Here is a 23400-nt window from a genome sequence, read left to right as displayed (position 1 = left end):
GCTTCCCAACAGCATTGCTTTCTGTATGACCTTGGGGATGAGTGGAAAGGGAGGAAAAGCATAAAGGAGTCCTGGGGGCCAATAGTGGACTAGTGCATCTCTTGGAGACTTCCCCGGAGGGGGGATGAGAGAGAAAAAGGTGCTGCATTTGGTGTTGATGGGACTGGCAAAGAGGTCGCAACAGGGTTGTCCCCACTTGTGAAAGATCAAGCTGGCTATTTTCTGGTTCAAGGACCATTCGTGAGGTAACAAAATAGCCCTGCTTAGCTTGTTCGCTATTACGTTGGAAGTTGCCGGGATATGCATTGCAACGAGAAAGCGTTGGGAAGAAATCGCCCAATCCCAAACTCGCATGGCCTCTCGACATAAGGGGTATGATCTGGTTCCCCCTTGTTTTGTTTAGATACCAGACAACCGACATGTCTGGATAGCTATCGTCCCTAGAGGGAGAAGGTTGTAGCTTGCAACACTAGAAGCACTGCCCTCATCTCTAGGACATTGATATGCAGATGGGCTTCCTGCTCTTGCCATGTGCCTTGGACAGTCCTGCCAAGATAATGCCCCCCCCCACCCTATCTGAGAGGCATCCGTGGTCACAGTGGCAACAGGTCGGTGTGGTACAAAGGGAGTCCCCGTGGTAAGATGACCTGGTTGAATCCACCAACGTAGGTCCTTTTTGCAAGAATCTATAATCAGGATCTGATGATGTAGAGGCAACTGTTGAAATGACCACTGGGATGACAGAAGCCATTGGAGTATTCTCATATGTAGTCTTGCTAAAGGTACCAAGGTTATGGTTGACGCCATAGTCCTGGGAAGCTGCAACACCACCTTCCCTTTGACTCTCTGAAGGGGAAGTATTCTGTAAATTTGTTGCACAAGATTCTGTACTCTGTCTATAGGCAGTCTGGCTGACATCTCGACCGTGTCTATGTTTGCTCCTATAAAAGTTATAGACTGAGTGGGCAAAAAAGAGGATTTTTCCCAGTTTACCGAGATTCCCAACTGGGAACAGAACTTGACTGTGGAATCTCTTGATTGAATTAGGCGATGCCTGGTGGTGGTGGTCAGGAGCCAGTCATCCAGGTATGGAAAGACTTGGATTCCCTGACACTGCAAATGAGCTGTGACTACTGCCATGCACTTGGTGAACACCCGGGGGGCTATGGTGAGACCAAAGGGCAGCGCCCGAAACTGGTAATGATTGGCACCCAGCCAGAAGCGTAGGTAGCTCCTTGATGCTTTGTCCATCCTTATGTGGTAGTAGGCATCCTAAGGATTGTAGAGTGACCATTCGGAACTTGGACTTCTTTACATGCTTGTTTAACCTGCTGAGGTCTAGGATGGGTCTCCAGTCCCCTGTTCTTTTTGGAACTAAACAATACCTTGAGTATGTTTTGAATCCTGTCTGGTCTGTTGGGACCTATTCAATGGCTCTTTTTAATAGCAGCTTTTCTATCTCTATAGCCACTTGATCCCTGTGATTGGGTGGTACATCTGGGATCCTTTTGGGAGGGCGTGGAGGATGGGAAAAGGGTATAGAGTAACCTCTGGTAATGATGTCTTGTACCCACTTGTCTCGAGTGAGATTGAGCCAGGCTTCTGGGTACAAAGACAGGCGACCCCCGACCGGCTCCAGAGACGCATAGTCAGATTCCACATCAGGAATGCTGACAGGGATGGTCACGAAAGGAATAGCGACCTCCCAGATTTTGTGGGCCTTCCCTGCCTCTAGGGCGATATCTACCATTATTTCCTCCTCCCCTGCCTCTGAAGGAGGAATCACCTTGTGCGTCCTGGAAAGGTCTCTGTGATTTCTTGAACCACATTTTGCCGCTCTTCTGACCTTTAGGAACAGTAAAACGGGCTTCCACGGCAGAGAGAGTCTTTCCTTCCTGCTCACACCTGGTGAGGGTATCTTTCACCTTGGGTCCAAAAAGAGAGGATCCATCAATGGGAGCATTGGTGAACGTAGACTTGAAAGGCTCAGCAAAGTTGCATAGACGCATCTAGGAATGTCTCCTTAATGAGACTCCTGAACCTGCCGCCCTACTCGCACCATCAGCTGAATTTGAGATCAGCTGCATAGAGGAGTTAACAATAGATGCGAGGGTAGCCAACTGAGCCAACACTGTAGATGGGACTGCTTTGGTCGAGGTACCCTGAAGAGCATCTCCTAACTCCTTTAGGAGATCTCTCTGAAGTCTCGTAAAATGTGATAGATAGTTCAGCGATCTGAGTGTAAAAGCCGCTGAAGAGAAGATACGCTTCCCGTACCTAGCCATCATCTGGGATTCCTTGTTAGGTGGATGAATAGAAGAAGTCTCTGCTAGCTCCTTCTTAGTGGCCACCGCCACCACCATGGCATCAACAGGTAAACCATTAGATAAAAACTCTTTGTCCTTAGGGGCGGAGAGAAATTTATTCAGCCTCCTGGGGACCAGTTCCACAGCATCGGGAGTCTGCCATGCCTTCTGACTCACAAGATCTAGCAATTCATCAAATGGAGGAGACACCCATGAAGCTGAGGGTTGAGTCCCAAAAGCCTTCAGGTACACTGACTCCTCATCAGAAGGGGTAACAGTGGGCCAGCTGCCTCTCTGCCTGAGGATCTCCAAAATGTCTGCAAAGGAGACATCTTCAGAGGACGACTTAGGGGACCCCTCTGACTCATCGAGGTCAGCATCAGATGGGACAGACTTGTCAGGGGAGTCTACATGCTTCCTCTTACATGATCTCTTCCGAGGGGGCTCCTCAGTGGGGTCTTCAGGGGAGGTCTCGGAAGATCGGGGGCCACCCAATGGGGGTCCTGAGGCTGTCAGTCTCTACCATCCCGGGGGAGAAAGGATGCTGAGACAGTAGTCGGTGCTTGAGGGAGTATAGCATCGGTAACTCCTACGTGGTATGGATGAACTATACAACATACTCCTCATCTTCATGAAAACCGATTCTTCCAGCTCCGAACGACACCCCAGCTCCGAGGAAAGCGTAGGCGCCGATGGCTCCAAAAGAATCAGCTCCAAGAATGATGTAGGGTCCGAGCTCACTCGAGCCGATGCACCAAGAGAAAGACTTGGCACCGAAGAGGTTCATTCCAAGTGTCCCCCTTGGGCCCGACCGAAGAGCTTCGGACCCTAGAAACTTCGGACAGTGCCAAAAGTGTCGGAGCAAGGCTCGGCTCCGAGACAACCAACCGGGGTGCTGCAGCAGAGGACGCCACTATAGTCGGAACCGACAGCATCGGCACCAAAGGCCCAATCTGGGTGGGAGGGAATAGAGCAGGGTCGTTAACAGGAGTCGGCTCCGAGACAGAAGTGGTCGGAGCCGATAAAAATTTTGGCAAGGCCAACAACTTAAGGAGTCTGAGCACCACTCTCTCGATGTCTTCTTCAGAAAAGCTCCTGGAGGATCTGGAGGACAGAGTTGGAGACCTTGCTCTCTGTAATACAGGTGATTTTAAAGTAGGGGAGACTGGTGGAATGTCTGTAGAACAGCTTAGAAGAGGACTGCTGGTGATCGGCACCGAAGCACTGGGTGCCGACACTGCAATGTCTGGTGTCCAGAATCTCGACTGGCTCTGAAGACAGTGGAGCCGAAGAGACAGAGACCATCTCTGATTTAGGTAACTTCTGTGGAGGTTTAGAGATGGAAGTTGAGGCTGGAGAAGGCCTTTTGGAGGTCTTGCCCTTATCTTTACTGGAAGAATGCGACCTAGCAGAGGAGAACGAGCTGGCTAGGTCTTCCTTGAAGAAAGGTTTTAACAATCCTTTTAGAATCAACTTATTCTTCCGTTCCTGGAGCACTCTAGGACTAAAGGAATGGCAAAAGAGACAAGTCTCTTGAAGATGTATGGCCCCTAAACAGTACACACAAACGCTATTGTCCATCAGTAATGGACATTTTTTGAGAGCATTTAGTACACTTTTAAATCCTGTTTATGCTCTTTATGTTCCTTAGACATAATGGCAGTCTCAATAGGCGATTGACGAGAAAAAGCAACACACTCACTCAACAAGAGAGGAACTAAATCCTCTAACTTAAACAGATCTAGCCCTATTTCTCAAAAAAACAACCAAGGGAAGTTTTACTAGGTTCTCTAACTTAAACAAACCTAGTGTAAAGAAAACAGACTAATACCTCTAAGTAAAACAGTTCAGTAAAACGCACACACTCATGGGAACACGCACATAAAAAAGGCCAACAGGCCCAAAATTTTATAGCAGAAAAGTCAAATCCAGGAAAAAGGTAAAGTCCAGTTAAATTGACACAATCGGTTATCACAATAAGGCTAACAGCAATAAGAAAAACACTTCACAAGAAGTTAAAAAACTTCTAACAATCAGAATAATAAAGAACTAAATCACTTAGCCACGGCCAACCAAAGAAGCTTCCGACTGAAGATGTGGCAAACGACATCTGAGGAATGTGCGCGTGCATCAAGGGATACCTATTAGCCACGAGCCAATCAGATGTTTTCAGGCTTTCTAAGCGGCCGTGTTGGAGTCGAGGATCGGCTCCGAACCCACATGTAATAATGGAGGTGAGATAGGACCACATAACATCAAAGTGTTGCACATGCACAGTACAAAATATAACACTTTTAAAAAGTTTTTATTATTGATAGATTTTGTGAGGACGAGAGCGGTGGGGATTTTAAGAATTTACTGAAGGTTAAAGAAACATGGCAATTAAAATTAAATGTCAGGGAGTGCCCCTGGCATTAATGACTGCTGCTCTATAGCCAGTTTTTTTTTTTTTTTTTTTTTTTAAATGAAGGCAAAGCAGACAATGTCCATTCACTTATGCGAATTTTGCTGCATATGAGAATTTTATTATGTATACATTTTTGTTTACTGCCCCGCGGCGGTGGTGTTGCAGTAGTGTTGTCACCTCACAGTAAGACGCTGTCCGGTTCGATTCTCAGCTAGAGCGTCTTCTGCGTGGAGACATGCGTGAATGGGCGTACCTTCGTTGAAGGTTGTGCGTTAGGGCTGGTAACTCGGCACGTAAAAAAAATCAACTACCAATTATTAGCGGACCGGAGTTCCGCTGTGGCGACCCCTAACCGGGAAAAGCCGAAAGACACAACAACATACATTTTTGTTTACTATAAATTACTTGTCAAGATGACTATACATACATACATATATATATATATATATATATATATATATATATATATATATATATATTACATATTCTACATATTTTACTATTTTTTTTTTTACACTGATATCATTTGATAAACACTGCTTGGGTGTTTGCATTTTAATGCTTTGACCACTGGTACCCTACAAGATATTTATACTTATATTTATTTTGTTAGGTAGGGTATGTTGAAAGTTAAAGTTGTTAGAAAGAATTCAACAGAGTAAGCTGGGATTTGCTGAGCATGCAAAGGAAGCATTTGCATTTCCTGATAAAATAATATGGTTAATTAGAAGGATATAGGAAGGATGAGAAGCAAAAATCACAGTGGAAGACTTCCTCTCTGATAAGTTCTCTGAACAGAAGAATGAGGCATGGGTGCCCTTTTTCCCCTTTGTTGTTTGCATTTTATTTAGAATTACTAACAAAGAAAATAAGGGAGTCAGAAATCCATGGATACAACTGATTTGGTTCATAGGTAGGTACTAGGCTATCTGCCCGAAGGCATTTATAAGCCTAGCCAGAATGTGTTGGCTTTCGCCGCCCCCTTAAATTAGTTCTCTGCGCCTATGTCCAGCAGAGCCACTGAAGTGATCCCAGAGGCAAACTTTGTTTCCCATCCACTCAAGGTTTCTTTTGAAGAGTGTTAGCAAGGAGCTCTGTCTAATTTAGTTTGGGATCTTGTTCCAAAGCATGGGAAGACTCTGGGACAGGAATCTATCCCTCCAGCACTTCCTATTTATTGTTGTGGTGAGGTTTAGATCCCTAGAGCATGTGGCTTGCGGGGATAAGGTTTTCTTTAAGTGGAGCATGTCCATCAATTTTGGGTTGGACATGGCCTTGTATGTCAGGCAGAGATCACCTCTGAGTAGGCGGTATGCAACCGAGTACAGCTGTAATTTCTTCAGTCGAGCTGCATAGGGCATCTGTTTGAGGCCAGTGATCCTCTTGGTGAGGTACTTCTGTGGTCTTTCCAGCTGTTGCAGGTGTCTCGTAATGTACATCCCAAATGGGAGGTTGTACTCTATGATGGCTCTGATGAGTAGAGGGGCACAATGACCTCTTTTGATCTGGATGCGAACCCTTTTGTGATTAGGTGGGCCACGTAGAAGGATTTTCTAACCACTTTGGCAATGTGATTATCAAAGGTGAGATTACTACCTACTTGGGTCCCCAGATCCCTTACTACGTCTTCCGTATTTTGGGGACTACCACCTATGTGGTAGCTTGTGGGTACCTTGTTTTTTTCCAAAGGGGATGACTATGCACTTTTTGGCATTTAGCTTGAGGCCATGATTTTGTCACCAGGTATCCATCTCAGTGAGACCCTTTTGGAGGATGTCTGTGTGAGCCCGAGAGTCAATTATAGCCCCTAGTTTGCAGTAGTCTGCGAACTTGATCAGCCATAGTCCTGTGCTTGCCTGTACCTCTGAGAAGTATATCCAAACAGGAGGGGTCCTAGGACTGAACCCTGGGGAATGCCACTTGTAACTGGTTTAGAGTCGGACCTAGCTCCCACAACTATCACCATGTGGGTTCTATCTGTGAGCCAGTTGGCAACCCATCTTGTGACATAGGGGTTTATGTTCAGGCTGGTGAGCTTGTCTATAATACCAGAATGGGGAATGGTGTCGAATGCCTTTGCAAAGTCTAGGTAGGCTATGTGTACCAGCTTTCCTTTGTCTATAGCCTTGGTAACTGTCTCAAAGAAATCCACCAGGTTTGGGAGGCATGATCTGCCCTTAACAAAGCCAAACTGGGTAGGGTCCAGTGTTTGGAGGTTCCCAATGTATCTGTTAATGAGTTCCATGATTATGCACTCCATAGCCTTGCAGACCAAGCTAGTCAGGCTTATAGGGCGATAGTTCCCGGGGTCTGTTGTGTCTCCACCTTTGTTGAGCGGAATAACCGTTGCTGTGCACCACTCTATGGGTACATAGCCTGTGGAGAGGCTGAGTTTGAACAGTGTGTTTAGGTGAGGGGTTAGTTAGTCTTTGAGCTCATGTAGGACGCAGCCTGGGACACCGTCCAGTCCCATTGATGCTGTGTTTTTGGCTTTGGAGAGGGCTGTTTTAACCTGAGTGTCTGTGATTTCAGGGACTCTACATTCTTCTGGTATGGTTATGGGCCCTTTTGGGGGTGAGAGGGGGGTGAAGTTTGCGCTGAACCTGTCTACCAGGATGTTGGCATTATCGGTCGGGTCAGTGCATTTTGTGCCATTCTGCACCAACTTTGAGCAGATCCGAGCATTGCCACTTAGATTCTTGACATAAATGCCTTGTGGTTATCTTTGGAATCCTTGGCAATTTTTTTTCAAAGCTCACCTTGGATGATTTTATGAGGGATCATAGTTTCTTGCTGATACTGATCAGTGATGATTCCCTTCTTGGCATTTTACTCTTTTGTGTACTAGTTTCCTCCTTCTATTGTATAGCTTGTTTATGGCAGGAGTCCACCAGACTGGTTTCCTTTTCTTGGAGGAGTCAGTCTTGATTTTGCTTGGGATGGCATGATCCATGCATTTTTGTAGGTGCCTGTAGAATGCATTAGTAAAGGATTTTGCAGCTTGGACAGCATTATCCTTCAGCATGGGGGCTTTGAAACTTTCCACCTCGGTCTTAAGTAATGTGAAGTTTGCTTTTGAAAAGTTTTTCACTGTGGTTTTCTTGTCCAGGGGTGGGGGCGTAATGTGGATATCCAAAGTGATTTGTTTATGGTCAGATCTAACCAGCAAGGGGTTGACCTCCGGTGTGGAACACCGATCGCCCATGTTGGTGATGACCAGGTCCAATATGTTGTCACATCTGGTGGGAGTGTTGACCAGTTGAATCAGGGCGTTTGAGTTTATAAATTCCAGGAAATGCTGGGCAAGGGAGTTAGTACTTGAGCAGTTCTCCCAGTTAATGTTTGAGTAATTGAAATCACCCAATATCAGGGTGTTTGGTAGGAACTTTATGTTTCCCAGTGTTTCCAGAAATGTGGAATGGGGGTCCTGGGACATGGTGGGTGATCTGTAGCAAGCGACAATCTGAATTGCAGTTTTGCATGTTGTTAGATGCACATGGATGATCTCTGAAGCATCGTGCTGTGCCACTTAACCTGGAGGTGTGGGTATCCTTGATGAATATGGATACGCCCCCGCCTTTTATATTTTGGTTTGGGTTCTGTGGCTGAAATGTATGGTATGAATTGTAGCCTGGGAGTGCTGGGGTGCTCTCTGGAGCCTTAAACTAGGTTTCTGTTACTACACATATATCGATTTTCTCCATACTAAGGAGTGCCTCGACTGCGTGCATTTTGAGGTTCAGACTTCTGGCACTGAGTAGCACTACCCTCAGTTTTTTGTTACTTGTGCTATTTACAGCGGTGAGTTTGACTTTTCAGCCTTGCCTAAAAAAGGCACTATGGGCTGGCAAGAGCCTTGGCTGGTATTCAAAATCCTAAGGGTGACAAGTGCAAGCCGTCTCTAGCGAAGCAGCGTGGCTTGTCGAGCATGTCATCCCAGGTGGACAGACACTAGATCCCCTTTGAATGACACCAGAAACGTAGCCAATTGTTGAAATCGAGAATTTTTTCTTTATACCGTGGTGGTGAGGACAGGATGCTACTCAGGGTCAGGGTCATACCGGCCTGGGCTATGTGATCAGGGAGCTCTTCCATGTCTCTTTTCATGTAGTCCAGGGAGGTATGGCTCAGATCATTCACACCAACATGGACAATGACAGAGTCATATTTGTACTTGTTCTGGAGTGACCTGAGTGCTTGTGTTATGTGGTGGATCCTGGCACCTGACAGGCAGCTAACAGTAACCTTCTCCTTATTCAGTCTAGTGAGTGGGACGTCAGTGTGCCTGACTATAGAGTCAACTATTACTAGTATGTTGGGTATGTTATTTTGCCTTAAGGACTGTGACTGCACGGCACATTGGTTTTGTGAAGTATGTGTTTCATGGTTTGTGTTGGGGGGGTGGAGGTTTTTTGGATGTTTGCTTTGGAGGTCTCTGTTGGTTTTGCAGAGTTTTATTTACCGCCTCCGAGTATGTTTTCATGTATTTATGTGTGTTTTTTGCCAGTGCTGCTTTAATGGGTTTATGAGAGACTGGTGGTGTGATGCAAGTATTTCCCTTCTCCTTTTGACTGTCTGATCCAGTCTTGGGTTGAGAGAGCTTAGCCTCCAGTTTGGCTGTATAATTGCATCTCTCGCATGTATTTCTGTTTGGTGGTAGGAGGAGGGGGTTTGTCTGTGTACATGTGGCAGTTGTAACATTGCCTCAAAATGCCCAGATTCACCAGTTGGAGTGGAGAGTACATCAGAAACTGCCCTTTGGACATGCCTGGATATGTACAGTGAACTGTTTTACTGGATGGCTGGTAAGGTCGAATAGAGAGCCTTGTCTTTCTGTACAGTACAGGAGGGTCTAGTGCTGGGGTTTATAAGTGGTGCTATAAGTTTTGAGCAAGTGCCAGGCTGAGAAATGAATGGCTTGAGTGCTTAAGTTGAAAGATTGTCTAGTTCCAAGTGAAAAATTGAAGAGGAGACTTTGTGGAGCTGGGAATAGTTTCAGCACAGCTCCTCGTGGTATCCAGCAGAGTTCCTAGAGCAGCAGAGACCAGAAAAGACAAACTTTCCAGATTCTAAGTATTTTTTTTCTGCATTTTCAACGACTATTTCTGCCTGTTTTATTCAGTTATTACCTGTTTTTACTGTTTTTAATAGCTTGAATTGTTTGTTGCACTTCCTTGTTTAAGTTTTGCTTAAAAGTTAAACAGGCTAATACACTCAAGTGTACTAGCTTTTGATAGCAATTAGTCGAAAAACACAGCATTTATTGTATTTTCTGCCTATCTGAAAAAAAAACTTGAAAAAAACAAAAAAAAAAATATACTCTTGTTTTCCATACTTTCCTAATAGTTTGTTCCTGTGATCAGATTTTGCTGATCCCTGGGCTTTGTCTTGGTTCCTGTGTTTCTCCATTTTCCTTGTTTGGTCAGGGGGAAGTTTCTTTACTCACCAGTGAGAGTGGGGAGTACTGAGCTGCCTGTTTGTCCTCAGAGGAGTGGTTTAAGGCAGTAACTTGTAGTTTATTGGCCATTTTGGGTCATTTCCTGTCTTTTCCAGCCCCCTGCTATAAAGCACGCTTTAGCGCGGAGTTGCCACAGGAGCACACAAGAGCAGTGGCGGTTAATCAAGGTTAAACTATTCGGGCTACCTAAAGTCCACTCTTCAAATTTTCCCTTAAAACAGCCTTCCTTGAACTGTACTGCTGATCAAACCAGCGTATTCTATATCTAAAAAGTTCAGCTCTACTTGATTCTTAAGTAGACTATTCTCTATCTGTAAAGCCTAGCACTTGCTCCTAAAGTATTTTTTACTTTGATATAGCACTTTTATTATACATAGTACCCCACCAGCCTAAAACCCCTTGTCGATCACCCACATCCCCCAGAGTCCTTTTAAAGTTTTTGTCTATTCCTTCTAGCATGTCGAGGGATCAGTTGCTAGTGTCCTCTCCTGCTCAGCTGGTGAATCTGGGAATATTGAGGCAATGTTACAATTGTCTCATGTACACAGACAAACCTCTCCTTCTCCCACAAAACACAAATACATGCGAGAGATGCAACTATATAGCCAAACTGGAGGCTGAGCTCTCTCAACATAGGACTGGCAAGACCAGACAGGAGGAGAAGGTAACCACACACACCACAAACCCAGTCTCACATAGTATTATCACAACTTCAAATCATACACATAAATACACAAAGACATACTCGGAGGCTCTGATCAAAAATCTACCAAAACAGCAGAGGCCACGAAAGCAGACACCCGAACAACTGCCACCTCAGGACACAACACATGCAACACATAGACCACATAGTCAGTGTGCCAAACAGTCACAAGCCCTTAAGGCCAAACACAATGCCAGACACACTCGTCATTGGTGACTCCATAGTCAGACACACTGACGTCCCGCTCACCAGATTGAGTAAGGAGAAGGTCACAGTAAGCTGCCTGTCGGGCGCTAGAATCCGCCACATAACGCAGGCACTCAGGTCTCTCAACAGCAGGTACAAGTACGACTCTGTCATTGTCCACGCTGGTGTGAACGATCTGAGACGTACCTCCTTGGACTACATGAAAAGAGACATAGAGGAGCTCTCTGATTATGTAGCCCAGGCAGGTATGACCCTGACCTTGAGCAGTATCCTACCTTCGCCAAGAATGATGCCACAATACAGAGACAAGATGATCAGCTTTAATAATTGGCTTAAACTCTGGTGTCATTCAAAGGGGATCCAATGTCTGTCTGCCTGGGATGACATGCTGGACAAGCCACGCGGCTTCGCAAGGGACGGTTTGCACCTGTCACCCCTGGGCTTCCGGATATTGGCAAAGGCTCTTGCCACCCCCATAGTGCCTTTTTTAGGCAAGGCTCAAATTCTAAACCTACCACCCTAGAACACAAAAAAGGAAAAAAACTAAGGGTAATGCTGCGCAATGCCAGAAGTCTCAACCTCAAGATGCACGCACTCGAGGCCCTTCTCAGTATGGAGAACATCGATGTCTGTGCTGTGACCGAAACCTGGTTCAAGGCTCCCGAGAGCACCCCGGCACTATCAGGTTTTACCTCATATCATGCGTTCTGGCCCCAAAATCCGGACAACACCAAGAAAGGGGGGGGGGTGTCTATATTCATCAAGGACACCCACACCTCAAGGTTGGTGGCAATGCACGATGCATCGGAGACCATCCAGGTGCAATTAACCATAGGCAAGACTGCTCTGCAATTTGTAGCATGTTACAGGCCACCCTCTCAATCTCAGGAACCTCACATAGCTTTCCTGAAAACACTGGAGGGGATAAATGTATCTCCAAACACCATCATACTAGGTGACTTCAACTACCCGAATATAGACTGGGATCACTACACAAGCCCCAACACTCTAGCCCAAAGGTTCCTAGAGTTCATAAACTCTAATGCCATGAAACAACTAGTCACCATCCCCACAAGAGGAGAAAACATACTAGATCTCATCATCACGAACATGGGGCCACAATGTTCAACACCGGAAGTATACCCCTCACTGGTGAGATCAGACCATAAACTAATCTCACTGGAAGTCCACATCCCGCCCCCACCCGAGATAAAAAAGACCACAGTGAGGAACTTCTCAAAAGCCGACTTCACACTTCTAAAGACTAGTGTGGTCTCTTTTAAGGCCCCCGAGCCTGCGGAAACCATTACTCAAGCCGCTGAATCACTTACAAATGCCCTCTACCAGCACCTACAGGACTGCATGGATCAGGCAATCCCAAACAAAACAAAGACTCTTTGTACCAAAGGCAAGCTTCCAGTCTGGTGGACCCCAGCCATAAACAAGCTCTACAACAAAAGGAGGAAGCTACTACAAGACAGAGCAAAATCCTTAAAAGGGAAGACACCTTTGATCATTATAAGTAAAAAACTAAGCTCTCTCATAAAATCATCCAAGACAAATTTTGAGAGAAAAGTCGCTAAGGACTCAAAAGACAATCATAAGGCCCTCTTTAGCTATGTTAGAAACCTGGGAGGAAACTCCCAGATATGCTCAGAATTAGTTCAAAATGATGTAAAAATTACTGAACCTACAGACATTGCCAACATACTGGCTGACAGGTTCAGTGCAAACTCCCCCCCCCCCCAAAAGGTGAGATATCTATACCAGAGGATTGTAGCCCCCCAAACACCTCTAACGCTCAGGTGAGAACTGCTCTCTCCAAGGCAAAAAACACAGCATCCATGGGACCAGATGGTGTCCCCGGTTGTGTGCTCCACGAACTCAATGAGGAATTAAACTCGCAGTTAGGGCAGCTGTTTAATCTTAGCCTCACCTCAGGATACGTACCCAAGGAGTGGCGTACGGCAACTGTGGTCCCACTTCACAAAGGCGGTGCCCTCCACCGACCCTGGAAATTACCATCCCATCAGCTTGACAAGCCTGATCTGCAAAGCTATGGAGAGGATCATAATGGAACTCATAAATAAAGACATAGGGGACTTGCAGACTTTGGATCCAACCCAGTTTGGCTTTGCCAAAGGCAGATCATGCCTTTTAAACTTGGTTGACTTTTTTGAAACAGTCACCAAGGCCATTGATGAGGGAAAGGCAGTCCACACAGCCTACCTCGACCTGGCAAAGGCTTTCGACACAATACCCCACTCAGGTATCATTGAAAAACTCATCATCTTAAATGTAAACCCATACGCCACAAGATGGGTTGCAAACTGGCTAAGCGACAGAACCCACAGGGTCAGAGTTGCTGGCGCCATGTCAGACTCAAAGCCTGTCACAAGTGGTGTCCCACAGGGCTCAGTCCTGGGCCCACTCTTGTTCGGCATCTACTTTTCAGAAGTACAAGCAAACACAGGAGGGTTATGGCTGACAAAATTTAGAGATGACTGCAAACTGGGCACCATAGTTGAGAACACATCTGACACAGATATCCTTTCAGAAGGGTCTTATAGAAACGGATAACTGGTGCCAGAGCCATGGCCTAAAGTTAAACACCAAAAAATGCATAGTCATACCCTTCGGGAAAAACAAGGTTACCCCTAGCTACCATATAGGCGGCAATCCACTAAGCACAGAAGAGGTTATCAGGGATCTGGGGACCCAGGTTGACAGTAACCTTTTGTTCGACACTCACGTTGCCAAAGTAGTTAGGAAGACCTTCTACACTGCCCACCTGATCATGAAGGGATTCACATCTAGATCAAGGGAGGTCATCGTCCCCCTGTACTCATCACTCATCAGATAAATGATTGAGTACAATGCCCCATTCGGAATGCATCTCACATGACACCTGCAGCAACTGGAAAGGCCCCAAAAGTTCCTCACCAAAAGGATAAAGGGTCTCAAAAATATGTCTTATGCTGCCCAAATGAAGGAACTCCAGCTCTATTCAGTCACTTACCATCTGCTCAGAGGTGACCTGTGCCTGACATACAAGGCCATGTCCAACCCGGAATTGATGAACATGCTTCACCTCAAAAAATCTAGATCCCTCAGAACTACAAGGGCAGGAGACTTAAACCTTGACACGGTTATTAATAGGACGTGCTGGAGGGACAGATTCATCACCCAGAGACTCCCTATGCTGTGGAACAAAATCCCGGTACATGTGAGGCAGAGCACCTCGCTGGCTTTGTTCAAGAGAAATCTTGACCAATGGATGGGAGATCGCAGATATACCCCAGGGATTATCTCAGTGTCACTGCTTGACAGAGGCACAGCAAAATAATGGGCATAATATCCTTCAAACTAAGGGGGTGGCGAAAGCCATAAAACTCTGGGCTAGGCTTATAAATGCCCTTGGGCAGATAGCCTAGTATGAACCTATGAACCCTAGCTAACCGGCGCTGCCCGGCATGCAAAACTGGGCAAATATGGTATTTATAGCAGGGAAATGAAAGATATAGAAATTAGCCCACAATGGCCAATAAACTACTAATTTCTGGGCTGAAACTACTCCTCCATGGACAGATAGGCTGCTCAAAGCTCCCCTCTCTCACAGGTGAACAGAGAACTTCCGCCTATCCAAGTAAGGTATGGGCAAACACAGAGATTTGTAACACAGCCCTGAATTCAGCACTAACCTGAAAACTGGACTATACTAGCTTAGAAAGGTGGGAAACAAGTATATATATATATATATATATATATATATATATATATATATATATATAGATAGATAGATATATATATAGATATAGATATATATATATATATATATATATTAGAAAATAAAGCAGATACACTCAAAAAAACACTTTAAATGCATAGAAAAGGATACTTATTGTTATATATTGCAGATCAGAGTTGTAGTCAATGCTCCTAGTAATAAAGTAGGAAGAAACACAAATACAGTAAAAGCAGATGAATAAAGTGCAACTTATAAATATATATATATATATATATATATATATATATATATATATATATATGAAAAACAATAGAAAACAAACAAACTGATTTAAACAAGTTACCCAATTAACCAGAAAAAAAGCTCAAAACTGAGCCCTGTTCCAGCAGTCTTCAATCAGACAAGTTCTGACTGCACACCCCTACTTACTAGGGTGCAGGGAAACCTTCTCCAAAAAAGATGGCCTGGATCAGTGCTCAAGTTATACAAACAAAGCTAGATTCAGCAGGCCTGAATCTGGTCTATGCTACGGCAACAAGCCGCACCAATTTCAGAAAGAAACTGTTCAAATAAGCAGGCACAATAAGCCTGTGACCAGATATTCCCAGTTAAGAACGGCAGAATCCAGCCTCTCCTCCCACAAGAGTGCAGACCACAAACCTTCTTAATGTAGAATAACTGGCCTGAAGTCCAAGTGCTTAAGCCAGAACTAATGCACTTTTAGAATAGCAGACACTGGGCCTTCAATCAGCAATTCCCAGCTTAGAAGGATGAAAGCTACCTGCCCTGCCACAACAGTGCAGACCACAAAACTTAATGTAAAACAGCCTGTATGAAGCCCAAGTGCTTAAGCCAAAAGACTTAGAATAACAGTTACAATTTAATCAGGCTACTACCAAGCAGTAATAAATGCAGCAGAATAAATAAAATTGAGTACTTTTAAGAAAAGCAAAATAAAGCAGGAGGGAAGACAAATACAGTAAAAGAAAATGAATAAAGTGCAAATTTTTTGGTGTTTAAGAAAAGTTGGCATAATTTGCAAATTATATTATTTGTACCTGACAGAAGCAGAAAAGGACATCTCACTGTTGTGTGATATTCTGAGACAGTTCAGGGTTTTTTGAGATATAAAATAAATAAAAATAAAACAAGGGGCATGTATAGCTATAAACTATGTACTTGCACACTAACTGATCCGGTAAAACCCATATTTATAAAGATATGATAAAATAAAATATTTAGGAGTACAGATTAAAAAGGATTCAGTTATGGCAGCTAAGGATATGTGGGAACAGATTAAACACAAGACAATACAAAAACTGAGAATCTGGAAACTCTTTCCTATAGATAAGGATAGCAAGATATAAGGAGTAAAATGTTTTTATTTTTAGTTTTATACACAGGTCAGGGATATTTTTATCAACCATTAATAAAGAGTTGAAAGATTTTATTTAGATAGGGAAGATGGCAAGTGTCAAGTGGGATAATCTGATCCTCCCAAAAGAACATGGAGGTTTAGGATAACCAGATTTGACATGATATTTCAGAGCTACAGAGTTAAGGCTCTTATACAGAACACAAGGAGAAAACTACAATTTTAAAGTGGAAAGGGATGATGATGAAGCAGGGGGCTTATTCATGACACAAGGAAAGAACAGGATTTGGGACATAGATCCTTAAGGAGAATATCTACAGTCATGCAGATTATTATTATATTCATAAAGTAGTAGAAAGTATAAAAAGAACTAAGCCAACACAGGAATCGAGAAAGGAGATTCTGCTGATAGGGATGACTGCAATTAGGGATACATAGAATAAACAAGAAGGGGATGGAATTTACTGGAAGAAGCTGGCAAAGGAAACAAAGTATTGGGAATAAATTAGAGAAGGAAAGGTAACAGAATGGGAAGAGGTCAAGAAGAAAATTGGATTGCAGGCAAGTGATTGCCTTTCCTATCAGGGATTGATATCAGAATATAGACAAAGAGAAAGGGGAAATGAAAAACCTACACTATTAGAGTTTTTAAATTTAATCGAGAACAGAGGCTGCTGTTAAAAAAGGATAATTAGTAAGGCATATACAATATTGCACCATAACTACAGGAATCAATCAAAAGTCAGAAAAGACTGTGCATTCCATATTTAATCTCTTCCCAAATAAACAATGGGAGAATATATGTATGGCTCCAAATATGCCACAAAATTTAGAAGATTTAGGATTTTTGCCTGGAAGTGTTTGCATAGATACTTTTATACCTCAAGCAGACTCCAAAGAGTTTTTTCCTCAGGTGGATGGCAAATGTTGGAGGTGTGATGGGGAAGAAAAATGTAACTGGGAACACGTTCTGAGTGTGTAATAAGTTGGCAGACTTTAAACAAAAGTATTCCGTCAGGAATACTTGGTGAGCAAATGAATGTAACTAAGGAAATTATATTTTGAGCTAGGATAACAGGATTTGAATTACCTAGACATGCTAAGGCCTTGTTAAGTTTAATTCTGACGGCTGCCAAACAAGCAATCACTAGAAAACGGGAATCAAAATCTAAACAAACTACATTTGAAATAGTGAATATTGTAACAATAAAAGAACAGGATGCGGGGATCATTAGAAAAGGGTAGGAATAAACTGCATAGGGAAAAAATGGAAATTGTGGAAAAATGTATGCAGAAAAATGTTTTGGAGGAGGAATGAGATTTAAGAGAAGGCAGGAACTGAATTATTTATGTAATGTTGCTCAGATTATACATCACAAATATTGTTACAGATTCTAAAAAGTTTGTAAATGTGAACTTGTTAATATGGTTTGATTACTTTTATAGAAATGTAAGTTTTCCTATATCAAGTGATAATTCAATAAAAGTGTTAAAAAAAACAGACAGCAATCAGTGTAAGTGGAAACACAGGTAACCCTAACTTTAGATTACTTAATACCTGTGACCTGTGGGAGAAGCTATTAATTTGGGGCAACTGCTCTTATCTGCAGGGAAAATATTTTTGAAACTGTACATAGCTGTGTGTGTGCACTTACTTTATGTTAAAAAGGGGTCAGGAGTTATGAAAAATCTGTTTTTTGTTTTTTTTTTTTTTTAGCATTTTCGTTGAAAATCATGAAAATGTGACACAGGATCATCAATTGGAGACGGGAAGCAATTACACTTCAGATCAGCCAAAATTGTAGTGAGGATGTAGGTTGCAAAAACAATGCTGCAGGAAATGCATTTGGGTAGAAATAAACATGTGGATTTGACAACAAAAGGATTTCAGGGTGGACATTCATCAATGTCTTGCCACCTCTTTTATTTGCTCTATATATTTGTACAAAAAAATTCATCTGTAACTAACATTCATTTAATCTAATTGTTCATCTTCTCTTAATCTTTTGTATACAGTTAGCATGCATCATGTGTAATCTTATGGTATTTATTTTGCCAGTACTGTACTAAAAATTATACAAATTATCACTGCCTGCAGGTCTGTATCATTACTGAGGAGTCTCTGATAAGTTCTTCCACCCAGTTAAACTGAAATTAAAAAAAAAAAAAAAAAAAACAGTGAGCAAAGTTGACTATTTTTGAAAGAGTGAAACTCCAGGAGAATATGTTGAGTTTCCAGAATGAAACAGACAGAAGTGGTGGTTCTGAAGCAGTATGACCAAGCTTGCTCTACTTAGCATCCTTCATAATAAGGAAAAGCTAATGAGAAATCAGAAGCAACAGCTTCTTGAAAAATGTGCTGAATGCAGAGAATACAGCTGTGATGTTTTCTTCATGGAGGTGGTTAGAGAAATGTTTAGAAATACCCCCTCCCTAAAAAAGGTCACAACAGACACTTCTAGAAGTACAAGAGCATGTGCAACTGAATCTGAAACATCCTAACAAACTGTTTTATTGGGACTTACCACTAGCTGCACCAATATATAGTACATCGGCATCAAGAGGGCAGACAGATTTTTTAGCCAGCAATATACAGAGCACCAAAGACTAAAAAGTATGCCTTGCATCAGAACTGCATTCACTACTTTGTTGATTACTTTGTTCATTACTACTATGCTGCTACTGTAATATTAAGGTGTTCTAACTTTGTATTTGAATAAATTATACTGAAATGCAAAGGAACTGAAGTTTTTTTTTCTTATCGAAGTGATCACCGGAAATGCAAAAATGATGCAATAAAGTACGACTTTTAAATGTCTTGCATACACAAACTGCATTTCATTATAACTTTGGAAATTTTAACTTCTGAAAGAGTGGATGTAATATACCCATGCAGCTGTTAAGAAATGTGGTGTTTCTAGCTCATACCATAGCCCATAGAATGTGCATCATGTGGTCTGCTATCTTATATTTTGCAGTCTAAAGTAAATAATGAATCTTGTAGCATGCAATCTATGTTCTCTTTATCTGACCCATACTGACTACCAAACTCTTCCAAAGAAGGCCTACTTCCTCTTCAAGTGGTCATGTATCAAGCCCTGTGAAGGCTGAATGTAAAGAGCCTCACACATGAAAGGGGCATACAGCAAAGATGGGCCATCCTATGCAGACATATCCATGGGCCACTGAAACTACCCATAAAAAATACAGTCAAAACTTCAGCAGTCTATAACCTGCAGACAGGTAAAGTCCAGTGGCTCAGATGACTGGAGTTCAATTAGTGGCTTGGGTGCTTGATGGCACAAGGCAAATAAGATGGGCACACCCATGGCTTGGAGGAAGGGAGGATAGCCACAATCATCTCTCACTGCTGCTCTACTAACAAAGCCTCTGCTGGAGGGCAGTGGAGTAATCCGGATGCAGGGAGAACATGGGTGTGATCCACTCAAGCCAGTGACGATAGCCCTTGGTGGTGCATATGGAAAAGCACCCATGTGTGAACAAAAGGGCAGAGGAGGTCCTTGACGTGATCGAAGTGCTCACATTACCATCAGAGGAAGGGCTACACCACTCAAACTAAAAACACCTTCACATCTGAGATGCTGAAGGGGGCACAAGCAAATTCTGACAGCTGTCTGTGTGACAGCTTACCACCAGATGTCTCTCGCTCCAAATGGAAATGGGGATTTCCCACCACTGGCAATCAAAGAAGCATCCAAATATGGGGAGAGTTGACAGCTGGCAAGCCCGAGATACGGGGTACAAGAATACTGCAGGCTACAGGGAACCCCCTCTAGAAGCCTTAATCAGCTTTAACCACTTCCTTCTTGAGCCCAGCATCAGGAAGGGAGGAAACCGGTTCTAAACACTAACCTATTAAGTAAGACAGGAATCTGTACAGATGAGATGAACAGATGTCAAAGCAAATAAGAGTTAATCCCTATCTCTTTACAGTACTCAAGTTAACTTGTATTTTTCAGGGTAGGTCAACACCCCCCAAAAAAGCTAAGCTTGTCTTCCAGCTGTACATGGCCCTGATAAAGCCACATCTAAGTACTGCACTCAGTTTTGGCAGTCATACTGAGAAAGGGAATTAAGGTAGTACAGCATGTATGGCAATTGTAAAGCATATTACTTCATGGAAAAGGCAATTAAGTGGGGAACACACGGTTAGTGGTAAATGGTAGGTCACTGGATGTGTTAAAGGCTGCCTGAAATGGACGAAAGATGGAACAGAGCAAGGAGAATAGATGGAAAGCTGCACAGCAGCTAGGTATTAATACTTTAAAAGACAACAGATCTTCCAGAGTTAGTACTTTGTCATGTTGATAATTCACTCATTTGGTTATCCCCGCAGGTGTTCAGCAATTAGCTCAAAGTCGGCCTGTTAAGCATTTACTTATTCCTAACACAGCACTCATTTCAGGACTCTCCTCGCCTACCTGTGTGCAGTACTTGATTGAGTAGACTCTTCATAAATCCACTGCTTATTGGAGTATCACTGAGAAGTAAACCAAGTCCAAGGTAACCAACTTCCCGAAGCTTAATCCGTTGTTTGTTCCGTTCATAAACCTTATCACACTTCAGCATTCTTTCAAAGATCTACAGGAAACAAAGAACCCAAACAAACTTAACAAGTACAAGCATATGCAGTCTTTGCCAACATTCTGATGAACCTAAAGCAGCTTCTAAAAGGGGCAAAGTAATACAGAAAACTTTCAACTTCAAACACAGGAGAATTTACTTGAGGTATTTTTCTGACTAGAACTGCTTTATCACCCAATTTTCAGTTAAAATGAAATAGTGGAGGATATAATAAATCATTTTACTGCTGGAAGACATGTTAGCAATGACAGGCCAGTAATAACGTACAGACAGTGAAGACAAAGTGAATGTTCAAAAACAGCCAGTACCACAATAAAAACTTCACATCAAAATTCAGTATAAAAATATAATGAAGAATGTACAGTGGGACTCCCCATAAGTTCTAAGAAAACCGGTCTGCATTCTTTGTTACAGCCTCCTTTTCTTATTTATTGTTGGAATAAATATCAGTGTTTACTACATTTTGGTTTGCAGCAGTTTTGACAGTAGTGCTGGCCATTTGTGTACGATGACACACAAAACTCATCAGGTCTTCTTTACGGAGCATCATGCACTTTACTATTGGATTATAATCCCAGGTTTACAAAAGGGGCATAATTTTAACAGTAAAGTACAATTTTTCTTTTCTTTTCTTCAACACAGTGGGGCAAAACCCAAAATATTCAAAGATTGTTCTCAAAATCACCCACTCAACTCACCCAGCCAGTAAAGAAACAAAATTCAGGCTACATCTGCTACTTTCCAAAAGTGGTGCATAATGTTCACGTCACAGGTTCATAAGTACTAGGCTAACTGCACTTGCAGGCCACTTAAAGCAGAGACAGTTTCCTTTTCATGAGACTCAAACCCTAAACTTTGTGGCAGTGAAGGAAACCCCTTAACATTATGCCAATCCCTCACCAACAAAAATGTGTTATTCAGGAATTGAAATCAAATTTAAACAGCACGTAATCTATTCAATTACAGTTGACAGTATATTAATAATTCACCACTTGCACAAACTCTTTATTCAATCAAAAAGCTAGAAATCAGTGGCTTGTTTTACTAAAACACATAATTACTACTTAATGGACCAAATTTATAAGAAGATAAGGGCATTTTCCAAAGTGCATTTACTGTATAAAATCCAAGTGTTACATAAATATGCATCTAAAAATAAACACATGCTTACTGTACTAGCTGATCTAACACAAAACCCCATTTATGGTTCCTTGGCTGAGTATTTTTTTTGCACCAATCATAATTTAGCATTTTTTTCTGTAAAAAAATATACACTTAAGGAGGTCTAACCACACCAGTGCCTACAACAACCCTCACAACATGCCAGCTACATAACCGCTCACATTTTCTAAGCCAACCATCTTTCCCAATACGACTGAACACCTTCTTGCAAATAAAAAATAACAGATTTGGCACTTTTATGTTACTTATTTAATAACTCATGTACTGTCCATCTTAGAACTCCAACAGTTGAGGCTGGTTGAAAAGACACCCATTTACATGCAAATGGGAAAAGGTATTCTGAACTCATTAAGAACATAAGGATAGTACTTTGCTTCAATCACCCAGAGCTTGGAGTAACCAACATCCCATCCATTTTGTCTGAGTTGGTGCAACCTCAGAAGCAGAATTTTTGAAAAGGGGATACTGGGGCTCCCACATCAGTCTCTGCAAACTTTACAAGCATTTACTATCATTTTGTATTACTGCAGTCTTGCAGGCTGTTTTCTAATGTAGTGGAGTAGTGTAAGCTGTATGCTGGGTAACAGGCAGCTGGGCTTTGGTTAAAACAAAATAATTATAAAGGGAGATCCTCTCAGAGACCAAATGATATTATAGTAAGAGGAGCATATGTATTATCTACCATTGGGACCATCCTTGTTAGATCTCTGTTTGGGCCGAATCCCTAGCACTGGACCTGAAAGCTGAAGTTGACCGAGGATCGCATAATACAGCTCACATAGCAAAAATCCTGTAATACTGATTTCCCAGAGTATGACCCTCCCACCTCACAAATGAGAGAATAATGTTTAGATAAGGTGTCTGCAGCAAAAATGTTTGCAATGGAGGCAGTGGTAAATGTTTTGGTGGTAAAAAATGAATGCAGCTGTCAATACACTTGGAAAATGCCTGCTTGTAAATGCAAGTCTTTGCTTCTATTCATATGAAAGGATGAAACAGTTCATGCATTTTGTGAAACCCATTAACACTCAATGTAGTTAAACCCTGAATTGCAACTGCACTTCCATGACCAAGCCAGATTTGCAAATGGCAGATGGGAAAGCCAGTCAACCATGAAGTTCAGGTCACAGAGAGAGGAACGACTGTTTAGAGGAGGATGCAGATGCAGCACGCAGCACTGTTTTAAAGAACTGTTTGTCAGTGCTGAGGCACAGTCTTGCACCTGAAGGCACATGTCTGCCAAAGGAAAGGCGTCCCAACATATTCAGTTAAGTTCAGAGTCCCTCATCATCAAATCTTTTGGGATCTACAGGTCGATATCAGCTGTCTGATTCTGAAGTAGAACTGGCTGTTGACACGACCATTTTTTTTTATTTTACAGATTTGGTAACCAGGTAAGCCATTTGGAC

At 42.6% G+C, this 23400-nt stretch overlaps 1 protein-coding gene across 1 annotated transcript in view; it reads right to left on the bottom strand.

The window, feature by feature from the left end:
- The window catches only part of NBEAL1 (neurobeachin like 1), a 2263075-nt gene that overhangs the window by 1169334 nt on the left and 1070341 nt on the right, over window positions 1–23400 (bottom strand). The window contains exon 28 of the mRNA XM_044075407.1: window positions 20647–20806. Coding sequence (XP_043931342.1) covers window positions 20647–20806 — 160 coding nt within the window. The remainder of the gene's footprint in view (window positions 1–20646; window positions 20807–23400) is intronic.

The sequence above is a fragment of the Protopterus annectens genome, chromosome 6.part1, assembly GCF_019279795.1.
Source record: "Protopterus annectens isolate FY-2018-M chromosome 6.part1, PAN1.0, whole genome shotgun sequence".
NCBI lineage: Eukaryota > Metazoa > Chordata > Ceratodontiformes > Protopteridae > Protopterus > Protopterus annectens.
The sequence above is the reverse complement of the archived record's forward strand: the minus strand, read 5'-3'. Positions and strand labels throughout refer to the sequence as shown.